The 11,282-nt window shown below is 27.8% G+C and overlaps 2 protein-coding genes across 2 annotated transcripts; one reads left to right on the top strand and one right to left on the bottom strand.

The window, feature by feature from the left end:
• Positions 1–1,976: 1,976 nt before the first annotated feature.
• BX663DRAFT_528045 (uncharacterized protein) lies at positions 1,977–2,662 on the bottom strand. Its single transcript, XM_051530124.1, has 2 exons — positions 2,534–2,662; positions 1,977–2,459 (listed from the first exon to the last, which is right to left on the bottom strand). The coding sequence occupies exons 1-2, from the start codon at positions 2,550–2,552 to the stop codon at positions 2,086–2,088; spliced, it is 393 nt and encodes a 130-aa protein (XP_051377484.1). The 5' UTR covers positions 2,553–2,662; the 3' UTR covers positions 1,977–2,085.
• Positions 2,663–7,420: 4,758 nt separating this feature from the next.
• Positions 7,421–9,717, top strand: BX663DRAFT_528039 (Squalene/phytoene synthase-domain-containing protein). Its single transcript, XM_051530123.1, has 3 exons — positions 7,421–7,925; positions 8,032–9,028; positions 9,119–9,717. The coding sequence occupies exons 1-3, from the start codon at positions 7,471–7,473 to the stop codon at positions 9,608–9,610; spliced, it is 1,944 nt and encodes a 647-aa protein (XP_051377483.1). The 5' UTR covers positions 7,421–7,470; the 3' UTR covers positions 9,611–9,717.
• Positions 9,718–11,282: the final 1,565 nt, after the last annotated feature.

Here is an 11,282-nt window from a genome sequence, read left to right as displayed (position 1 = left end):
GTTGATAGTTTAAAAAAAATTAAAAAAAAAATGTTTTTTAAATGCTGATCGGATCTGACATTGATTTTGTTGATCGTTGCAGTTTGTTAATACTTTTACAAAAATATCTCCCGGCTCTAAATAATATAAACTAATACATTGTTTGGTCTTCTTCCTACCTGACTTATCAAAAAGAAGCCTCTAGAAACTATAATTATAAAGCTTAGTTTATGATATAAATAGACAAATAGCAAAGGAATCTCGTTCAGTCGCGGTCTTCACGTTTCTGTACTTTCAATTTCAATTACTTGTTCAAACAATCATTAATATAATTAAAGATGTAATTAAGGCTAAAGTGTAAATACCCGACGATACGTTTTATAGTCTTTCTGTTAACGTATAGTAAGAACAATTTTCTATAAGAAAAAGAAAAAGTTTTTTAAGCAAGAATATATGAGATAGTAGCAGACGAACATTTAGCATTGCTATAACTAGAATATTTTCTATGAACTAATATTGATGTGTTACTGCTTACTCTAAAAACAATATAATAATGACAGTTCAAGTAAAAAAAAAAAAAAAAAAATGATATTCTATGAATGTAAAGTAACAATGTCACATGATTCTTTATTACACCAGTCTTTATTTGCCTTTTAATACAACTTACTTTGTAAAAACATATAAATAGCTCTCTTTATTTTTTATTTTTTTTATCTTATTTTTCCCGCTAGAGTTTTTGTATTATTAATTCTTTAATAAACTATACGAAGCTTTCATAGACTTATCTTTCTGATTTATATTCTCCTTTATTTTATTTTTTTTACTACTCAAAACAGTTGCCATTTTCTTTAAAAATTATTTCCTTAACCGCTTTCAAAGTAAGACTGAAAGCTTATATTAAGATTATACGTATCACTGAATTAAATGAAAGAGAACCAGATATTAGAAATGCAAAATATTAACTGTCCTAAAGAAGGTTTGTCATATTTTTTTCCCAATAAATGCAATATCATTTTGAAAAAAAAAAAAAAAAAAAAAAAAAAAAAAAAAAGGTGTATAGCAAATTTCTTTATCTTTCTTAATATTAAATTTAACATAAGCTGAATCTGTTCTTAGGACAATATAAAAGAAATATCTAGATTTTCCAATTTTATGGCGCAATTTGTTCATTTACTATACTTTGGTATTAATCGTTATTAATATAATAGTGCAAACGATGTCTTATATTTGACCAAACCTTTAAAAGTATCAAATTAATTCAAGACTTTAGTAGAAATTACTTATTAATAACTATAACTATATGATGGCACTTTATCATTAAAGGATGAAGAATATAAGGCTTTAAAAATAATCAATAGTTGTGACAATAAAGAAGATATATATAGGCCAGTTCAAAGTATTAGTTCAGTTTCTGATGATTCTGATTTTCTGTGTATAAAAATGGCAGTACAGAAACGGCAAGTATTTTAATGACTTTGTAGTTTTTAAAGAATATTAATATTTTTGATACCGTATATTAACTGTTAACTCTGACATACATAGTAACATCTTAAAAGGCTTCCATAACGAAAGTCTGGTGGTATCGCTTTAATAGTTTTTATAGAGCCCTTTTTGGCTTTATTTTCATCGGCCTGTCTAGTTTTGAAACAAAGAGGTATAAAATATGTTCAGAATAATGATATCAAGAAACTACAACTTCAGCAGATTTTCGATTTGCAACTCTATTTTTCTTATAGAGCAGATTAAAGGACTATCTGGTAAGCTATTAGTTTCCAGATTTCTATTTTAAAAGCCTTTCTTTTTTTTTTTTTTTTTTGAACATTATCTTAATAAGTAATCTTGAAATTATTATTGTATTTTTTATTCCTTTTTTTTTTCTCTATTATGCCTTTGTGTAGGCAAAATTAACATTTTACATCCAGATTTCTTTATTGTGAACTATTGAATTGTCACTTCTATTCACGCATTTATGAAAAGCTTGCCAATTACAAGAATTATTACTGTTAAAAACAGGAGAATAGATTGTTTTATTTATTTATATAAAGAATTATGTACAAGAAAAAACAATCAAGAATGATATATTTTCAAGATATTAGAAAGTTATAATTAAGCTTTTTCTTTAATAGATTTTCCAGTTTCACTAACTTTTTCACCAACATTCTTTTGAATTTCATGACCCTTTTCAATAGCTGCATCTTTAGTAGCCTCGGCTTTTGCGCCTAAATATGCTTTCCCTTCCTCGTATTTATCTTTTGCTTCATCAGCTTTTTCATTTACAGCATTACGTGCATATTGCTTTCCCTCTTCATACTTTTCCTTGGCTTGGTCAGCTTTTTCGTTCAAAGCTTCACGAGCATTCATCTTTTCCTGCTCATATTTAGTATTCATTTCATCTGCCTTATTGTTAAGCTGTTCTTTAGCTGTTTCAATTTTATTGTCAGCAATTCTACCGGCTTTTTCGAAAGTACCTCTTTTGGTTTCTAATATGAGTTTATTTTAGTATTCTTTGTTTTCTTTTTTCGCCTTAATTCTATCTGACACTCGTAATAATTACCTGCATTTCTCTTATACATATAATAGCCAACACCACCAGCCGCAGCTAAACCTAACCAGATTCCAGCATTACTATTTGAACTGGGTTTATTATGATGTGAAGGAGGAGGAGGAGGAGGAGGAGGAGGAGCAGTAGTAGTGGCATATAAACGCTTTTTGGAAGCAGTAATATTATAACGAACAGAGTTTCTTAAGACAGATAACATTTTTTTTATGAATTTTAATAATAAAAAAGTAAAAGAAATTCAACTATTCAAAGTCTATTTATATGTTCACTTATATATATACCAAAAAAAAAGAAGAATTATGCTAAAAGATTTATGTGGTCATAATTGCATTCTAAGATAAACCTTTTTTTTTTATGTATGTAGTATACGAACTCAGTTTGAAAAATGACGTAAATGTTACTGTAAATCTTTCTCCACAAAAAAAAATTATAAAAATGACTAATAAGCAAGTAACCGTTCAATTGCGCTGTATTACCCTAGCCAGCTATAAAAAAAAATGGAGATCAAAATGAACAAATGCGGAAGAAAAGGAATCAAAAGTTATATAAATATACTAGCTTGTTACGAGGACAACTAATACATTAGTTTGACACCAAAATTGACGAGAGAAAGAGAAAGTGTTTGAAATAAATGTAAAACGGTACAGATTACCGGTCAACAAGTTAACCAAGAAGAAAGTAAGTGTAAAAAACGTTGGTTTATTCAATGCTATTTAGTCGAGAAAAAAAGAAAAGTGAATCAGCAATAGTTCATGGCACTTGGAGTTGATGATACATATGGATACATTAGATAGAGTAATGACGTGTTAAATTATCATAAAGACATGGCTGAGGAATACCATTGGTAATAAACTACACGACTATGCTCAAAGTGGGTCATTGATATCCAAAAGATTAGATCCCATTCCAAAGAAGAATGTCAAACTGAGAATCATTTGGAGTGGATGCAACTACGAAGACGAGTAAAGTTATATTGTAAGAATTATTAATGAAACTGCTTGAAAGTATGGTGAGCTAGAGTATTTAATACTAGAGTACTCAATTGCCTGAAAAGACGCTTTGTATTGATGTAAATGATTAGTGAGAAATAAGAAATATGTTTAAAAAATCCTAAATTGAACACAAGATATAATTATATCAAAAAAATGAAAAACAAGAAAAGAAGTTATAAAAGTGTAGTTATGACTCAATTAATGAGGGGGGAAATAAAGAAATGCCATGCTTCCATATCAAATTGTCGGATTTTGACATTTTACTTGAATATGGCTTCATAGTTTGTTTGTTTGTTTTTTTTCAATTTGTTATGATAGTATCCATGTTGATTGTTGTAATTGCTCTGATTGAATAACAGACATGCTCGAAAAAAAAATAGACAAAAATGAGAATTATATGCCGGAGGTAGTTTTATTTTGAAATTTAGAATGAGCATTAACTGTGATGGAATAGAGTATATAATCAAAAATAAAAATTGAAAGATAAAGAGAAAGAGAATTTAATGAGGAAAATATGAATGTTCAGGTGGATAATGATGTTTATTTGATTCTACAGTTGTATAATATGAACACTAAACAGATAGTTAGTACATTTCTACTTTATATCTGTTAGAAAACCAGAAGCCATCTAGCTTTACATTTTTTAATATATTTTGAATACTTGTTTATTTTTATTTTATTTTTTATTTACTGTACTATTTTGGTTAATTATCTGTATTACTTTAGCAATACTCCTACAGAAGCGCCTAGAATCGGGTAAAGTAGGCCACCCCCAAAAATAATTTTTTTTTTTTTTTTTTTTTTTTTTTTTTTTTTTTTTTTTTTTTTTTTAGTTAATTAGGCTCACAGTTTGTTTAAGTTAAACCTCGTTTTTATTCCAGCATAAACTTAGATTCAGTTTTATAGCAAGCTCCATTATTACATTATCAGTTGACGTGTTTTACTTAGAAGTGTTACAAAAAGCTTAGTCATTTATTATTATTTATTGACACTATATCACTGATGATGTTATACATTTTGGCAATAAGAAAAATGCTCGCATTTATGAATGTATTACATTAAGACTTGATAGAAAAATCTGTTGTGTATTTATAAATAAATGCATAGAATACACAGCTGTCTTAAATTAAGCCCTCTTCTTTTTATAAATAAATTTTATATTCCATAAAAATCACCATTATTTATTAGAATATGATTATATCAATAAACAAATATAGAAAATAAAAACAATTTCGTAAAACAAAACAAAAGAAAAAAAAAAAGGTCATCTGCATTTGCTTAGCAAACATTGGCTTTTATTTTTTATACTTGTAAACACATTGTTTTGATTTTCATGGATTAGTCATTTGAAGTATCTTCAAAATTATGCAGTATGAATCGTTATTTTTACTAAAGTTCCAAATTTGTGTAATAGAATAGAATTGGTATTTGTAGGATAAAATTACTTAATGCTGTATTAAATTGTTTCATAATTAGTTATTTTTTCTTTTTTGGACAGTAAATGATGGATAGGAAAGAAAGGATAAATAATTTCCGATCGTTCTGGATAATTTGCAACTTTTGACATTCACATAATTAAAAACTAACATTGATACGATACAAACTTTTAAGGCATAATTGAAATAGTACACGAACTATTAAAATACAAACGAAACTGTCGGGTATATATACTAACCATAATTGATGAAAAGCATATGCAGCCAATAAATGATATCAGTAAGTGAATTAAAAAAAAATAAACAGATATTTGAATACTACTTGAATAGAAAAAGGTTTATCATATTGAATAATATTAATATTGCCGTTGTAAATAATATAGATGTATGCCCTATTGTTAGCTTTTTTTTTTACTATCACTTATTCTGAACTTTGTTAAGATAATAACCGTGATTATGATAAGAAAATAGTGTGCTATTCATACAACTTGATGAAGCAATATTTTATGTGTAAAATAAAGTTTAATTGACATATTGATGTAAAATTTACAGTCAGGAACAATTTTATATAACTGGGATTCTTAACAATCCAAAAGGAGATGTAAGAAGCAGATTACAACTTTATCATTGGTTAAATGGTTTTTGGTGGTTGCTGATCATTTACCATTTAACTGTCCAAGTTTTAGTAGAAAACTAAAAATTAAGAGTTAGGAAAAAAGAAAGTTTTGATATGGTTGATTAATTAGTAATTTACTCGGTTGTAAAAGTTGACTTTTACCTGGTGAAAGTCAACTTTTGTTTAAAAGAAATGTATGAAACGGCAGTCAACTGTCACTAAATATTTGCATCACAAAGTTTCTATTGAAGGATTCTATAATGTTTCTATTATCAATAAAAATAAAATAAAATAAAATCTCTAATCACTTTCATAAAGTTTAAAGTTATCAATGATATATGGCAAAATTTACCAAAGAAATTTAATTATACAGTAACTATTACAATAAACTAATTCAAGTTATTTTAAATTAACTTCAATTAAGTTATAACATAAAGATTAATATTAATTAAACAACTGGTTAGCAACCTCTAGTGTTAACAGACATTTTTGAGGATCGTATTTGATGGTTGACTTACTTTCTTCCAGTGTTCAAATAAACTAGGCTTTTTTTTTTCTTAGAAAAAGTAGCATTAAACTCACCAAGAATAAAAAATAGTCTTTTTTTTTTTTTTTTTTGAAAACATGTTGCTACGTTATTTTTGAATGTATGTTTTAAACTGCATATAAATTTATATAAAAGTTCAATTGTTTGTTTTTCCATTACATACAGTTACCAATAATTGTACTTTCGTTAACAGAGTTTTTTTTTTTTTTTTTTTTTTTCTTTTAGTGGCAAAATTGAGCACAGATTTGGATGGGGTGGCAAGGATAACGTATCACATAGTTTTTGATGATCAATCGGAAAAAAGATCTATGTATATTTTTTACTAAGCTCCGCAGGAGTAAAGAGGAGGGAGAGTTAAAGAGTGTTTTAGACTTTGCGTCGAAAATCAAAAAAAAAAAAAAGAAGTTGGAATAAGATCAAAATAAAGGAGGAAATAAAGGAAAACAGGGATATATATGATATTCTAGAGGGGTAGAATACATCTATAAAGAAATGATAAGAAGCTGTAATTGACAGTCAATAAGATGATTGAGCATGACCAATAGTTTTATTAAAAAAAACGACACTTTAAAGTTAAAATCTTATTTACTTTGAGTGATACTTTACTCAATTTAGAATTGCATACAAAAATGTTACCCATGTTTTTTTCTGATTATAAAGTACTCTATTTTTCTTAAAATACCTTTTTTTATGTTTTAGCTGAGAATTTTTTTTTTTTTTACAGCCTTTGTTGTTAATGCATGCAGGAGTAAGAAAGCCAACGGTATTTTCCTTGGATTGCATAGTAATATAGGAGAGAACTCAAATGGAGGATGATGCAATATTAGTGTGGCACAATTGACGAAAGCAATACAAAGAAGCAATAACATATGCACTGTTTCATCTTTCTGTGACATACACAAACGATGTTGACGAATACTTTTTTGTTGTTATTGGTCCCATCACCTTTGTAATGTTGTAGATAGATTAACTTTCTACATAGAACTTAGTTTAAAACTCTTCTTGACAAAAATAATGATTATAATAAACTTGATAAAATAGGAGATCACAGTGCATACATTTATTCGATTGCATATGCTATATTTTTTACAAGACATGTATTCTTTTTTTCAAGTAGAATAAAAACATCTTTTATTTTATTTTGTCAGCATAACGAATTAAGAGCCTAAAATAAGTTTTTTTTTTTTTTCGTGCTATGTTAGGGGAAAGGGGGGAAACCAGCTACTTCCTGTCATGATATAAATACTAGTTCAAACAAGAAAAAAATGTTCATTAATTATTTTGATTTCTCTTCCATACAAATACACAATTCTTTTTTTCTATATTCTATAATATATAAAATGTCATACCTTTTTTATTCTATAGTCATACTTTTAGTCACACTTTCTGTTTATCGACCATTTATTTCAAAACTTGATATTGCCAAATGCATTTTATTAGGTGGCATTTCATTTTTAATACCATTTGTTGTTGATTATAATGCCAATATCTATGAGGATAAAAGATATATCTCTCTAATAGGATTTCAAAATATAACTACTACCGCGTATAAAGGAGGAATATTATCTACACCATTTGACACTGCATATCAATTACAGAGTTTTAGTTTCAATTATTATTCACTAATTGACGCCGTTGTACTTTCAATAATCACTATATTTACTGTCTGCATATGTAGTTTCTTTACAAGATGGCATTTCTCTATTATATTCATCAAACCCAGATCTAACTTATTCATTTCTGGTTTCTTACGACATGGTATTTCTACTATATTTATCTTAGTGGCAATGTTTAGGTAATTCAGAAATTTTACATTACAATTTAAGGTTGTCTAATCATTAATACCTCCTTCTTTTAATTTTTTTAATTTATTATATCTATAAATACATACATTTATATAGTCATTACTCATCATGTTATAGCTTCTCGTTCGTCTTCACTATCATTGGCTTATTGTGGTATGTTCCTGGCCCTTACCTTGTCAGAAGATGGAGAGCTATTACCGCGTCAACTGTGATTTCATCTACTTTCTGTACTTTCATTTGCTATACAGCATATACTCATAGCAAACTATATACATATGGGCATACAATCTGGGTTTTATTTGTTGTTGTACTCGTGCTTTTATGTAATGTACTGGATTTCTTGGATGCTCTTTTAAACACATATCCTTACTTGGTTCATCAAGATAAAGACAAGCAATCACAATTTCAATGCGCCACTTCGTTATCTTATTGGAATGCTGTTATTTGTCTTCTCTTTCATATACCTTCTGAATCTGACCTTAATCCTGCTCCAATTGATGATCTTGAAATTGCTATTCGACTCTTAGGGCCTGCTTCACGTTCTTGGAAAACAATGGCTGCCCTCTTTCCTGTAAATCTTCGTCAAGACCTTTGTCTTTTATATGCTTTTTTTCGTACTGCAGATGACTTGGTTGATGATGCCTCTACACCTAAGCAATGTGAAAAGAATTTAATAACTATCCGAAAATTTCTACGAGATGTTTTCTTTCCAAGTAATCTTAGTTCTAGGCAAGATAATCCTTATGCTGCTGATCCCACTTTGCCATCCCATATTAACTGGAACTATTACGCTTCAGTTTTGCCTAATGATGATGTACTTGCTGTCTTTAGGAATTTTGCTCGTATTTGTCACTATTTATGTCCTCGAGCTATGTCAGAACTTACAAATGCATGGGAACTTGACCTTCGAGGAGAACCGGTTAAGAAACAAAAAGACTTGTTAAATTATGCTGCTCTCATATCAGGAACATTTGGTGAACTCTGTACTTGTGTTATCATGTATAAAACTGGGCATGGTAATTGGGGACAGTATAATAAGAATAATACTGTAAGAAATGAAGAAGTTTTATCAAGAGCACGAGCTACTGGACAGGTAAAAAAAAAAAAAAAAAAAAAAAAAAAAAAAAAAAAAAAAAAAAAAAAAAAACTTTATATTAATTCGCATATTCATTTCACTTTATAGTGCCTTCAACTTATTAATATTGCTCGTGATATTATTGCTGATAGCTTAGTAGGACGCTGCTATGTTCCACTTCAATATATGCCATATCCTCCTCGAAGTATTTATCATCTTTTGAAAGTGGCCAAAAACCCTTTACAAGTCGGTGAGCAAACACTTAAGTCTTTCTCAACCAGAATTTTAGGTCTAGCTGATCAAATTTCAGATAAAGCACAAAAAGGAATTGATGGACTACCTGATGAGGTGCAAGATAGTATTCGTGCTGCTTTTGAGATTTATATGGCCATCGGTCCTACTTTACGAGAACATCCTGGCTTCCCTTTACGTGCTAAAGTTCCTAAGCGCCAACAACAATGGATTGCACTTCGTTGCATATATGGCTTTAGAGGACCAGTAGCCCGTACTATTTCAGCTACATTTCACAAACTTGTTTCTATGTATTTTCGTATATTTACAACTCTTTCAAACACAAGAAAAAGCCCAATAACCCATTAGTTTTGGATTTTATTTAATAACTTATTATATCAATTGTACACATTTATTATATATTTCCCTATTTTCTCATATTATGTTGCATACATATAAATATACATACACACATAAATTTATTTATTTTTTTATTTAAAAAAAAAAATAAAGACTTTCAAGTCTAACAATAGCTTTAATTAAATTCAAGCATTACATTTAAAGTGCTGATTTTATCTGTTTGTTTTTCCAACTTACATCAGACCAAAAAGCTCCTTAAACTATATCAATCACTATTTTTAATATAATAAAGAATTTCTTCTACAAATATAGAGAATTGTGCTGCTATTCTTTATTAAGTACAGTGCACTATTTATAAATAATAATCAACTGGGAACTGATATATATTACGTTTTTATATTAGCTTAAACTAATAACCGTCCGAATTCATTATTTTACAATTGGCACTTGAAGTATCACAAATAGTAAGTGTACAAATTCTTGCACTAATAATACATGCTGAATTTATTTCTAGGCATAGTAAATATTCTTTGTTTATTTAATTTGTTTTAATTTAATTTATTTTATTTTGCATCCTAATATCCATATATTGGAGTGGAGAGGTTTCCAAAAGAAAAAAAAAGTGATTCTTTTTGCCCTATTTTAATTTAATGATACGCATTCTTTGTCTGTGTATTTTTGTTGTGTAGCAACATCCAAGCGCAAAATGCAATAGCCTTTGTTGGCGTTTGTGTAGCATATTTTGAACTTGTTCATCTGAATAAAACTATAATTTTATTGGTGATATAGTACATATAGGCTGATAGTTGTAAGTATACTCGCTTCATAGTTGTATTGTCTTACCATATATTCTAGCTCAAATAGTAGTTTGTGTAAATTTCGAGAAGAAGATAGTAACAGAAGGAAAAAAAAAAGAAAGAAAGAAAGAAAGAAAGAAAGGAAAGAAATAAAGACAGAAAAAACGGAAAACTAAAAAAAAAATAAAAATAAAAATAAAAATGCACTGCCCTATAATTCGTTCTGCGTAATAGTGTTGTTGACAAGTATTATAAATTCTTTTATTGAATAATACTTGATTGGTATTATAAGTTGTTGGATTCAATCTTTTTTTTTTTTTTTTTTTTTTTTTTTTTTTTTTTTTTTTTTTTTTTTTTTTTTTTTTTTTTCGTTAGTTAATATTCAGTCGTGTTTAATGAAGAAGAAATTTTATATAATCATACATGAAAATACTCTATGTTGTATGCACTAATTTTGAATAAAGAAATATTTTTTTATTACTTTTAAAGTCGTTATATTCAATTTAGAAATGCTTGATTTTTCTTTCAATGTAAGCATAAATGAACTAATTGCTTTATTCTATTCCAACTACTCACAAAAACAATGAAATTATTCTATAAGACAATTTAACATGATTTACACATCCATTAATTCTTTAAAAGATTTTTTTTTTTAACTTTAGAAACGTTATACTTTGACAATGTAATGATTTTATGTAAACTAACTAATTTTCGTATTATATCTGATGTCTAGCATAACATGAATCTCCTCATCTAAAAAGTAATATTCTACGATAAAAGGTAAATAAGCAATACATAAATTATAAATCTTGTGGTTTATCTGGATGATATATTTTATGTTAATTCATTCCGAACTAGAATCTATACCCTGTAAACAATATAAA

The sequence above is a fragment of the Cokeromyces recurvatus genome, assembly GCF_025118155.1.
Source record: "Cokeromyces recurvatus strain NRRL 2243 chromosome Unknown BX663scaffold_56, whole genome shotgun sequence".
NCBI classification, from domain to species: Eukaryota; Fungi; Mucoromycota; class Mucoromycetes; order Mucorales; family Mucoraceae; genus Cokeromyces; species Cokeromyces recurvatus.
This window is presented reverse-complemented; position numbering and strand designations above follow the sequence as displayed.

Coding starts and splice junctions, on each gene's coding strand:
- BX663DRAFT_528039 (XM_051530123.1), top strand. CDS start 7,471: ATGTCATACCTTTTTTATTCTATAGTCATACTTTTAGTCACACTTTCT. Junction 7,926..8,031: donor ATCTTAGTGGCAATGTTTAG/GTAATTCAGAAA, acceptor ACATTTATATAG/TCATTACTCATCATGTTATA. Junction 9,029..9,118: donor GAGCACGAGCTACTGGACAG/GTAAAAAAAAAA, acceptor TTCACTTTATAG/TGCCTTCAACTTATTAATAT.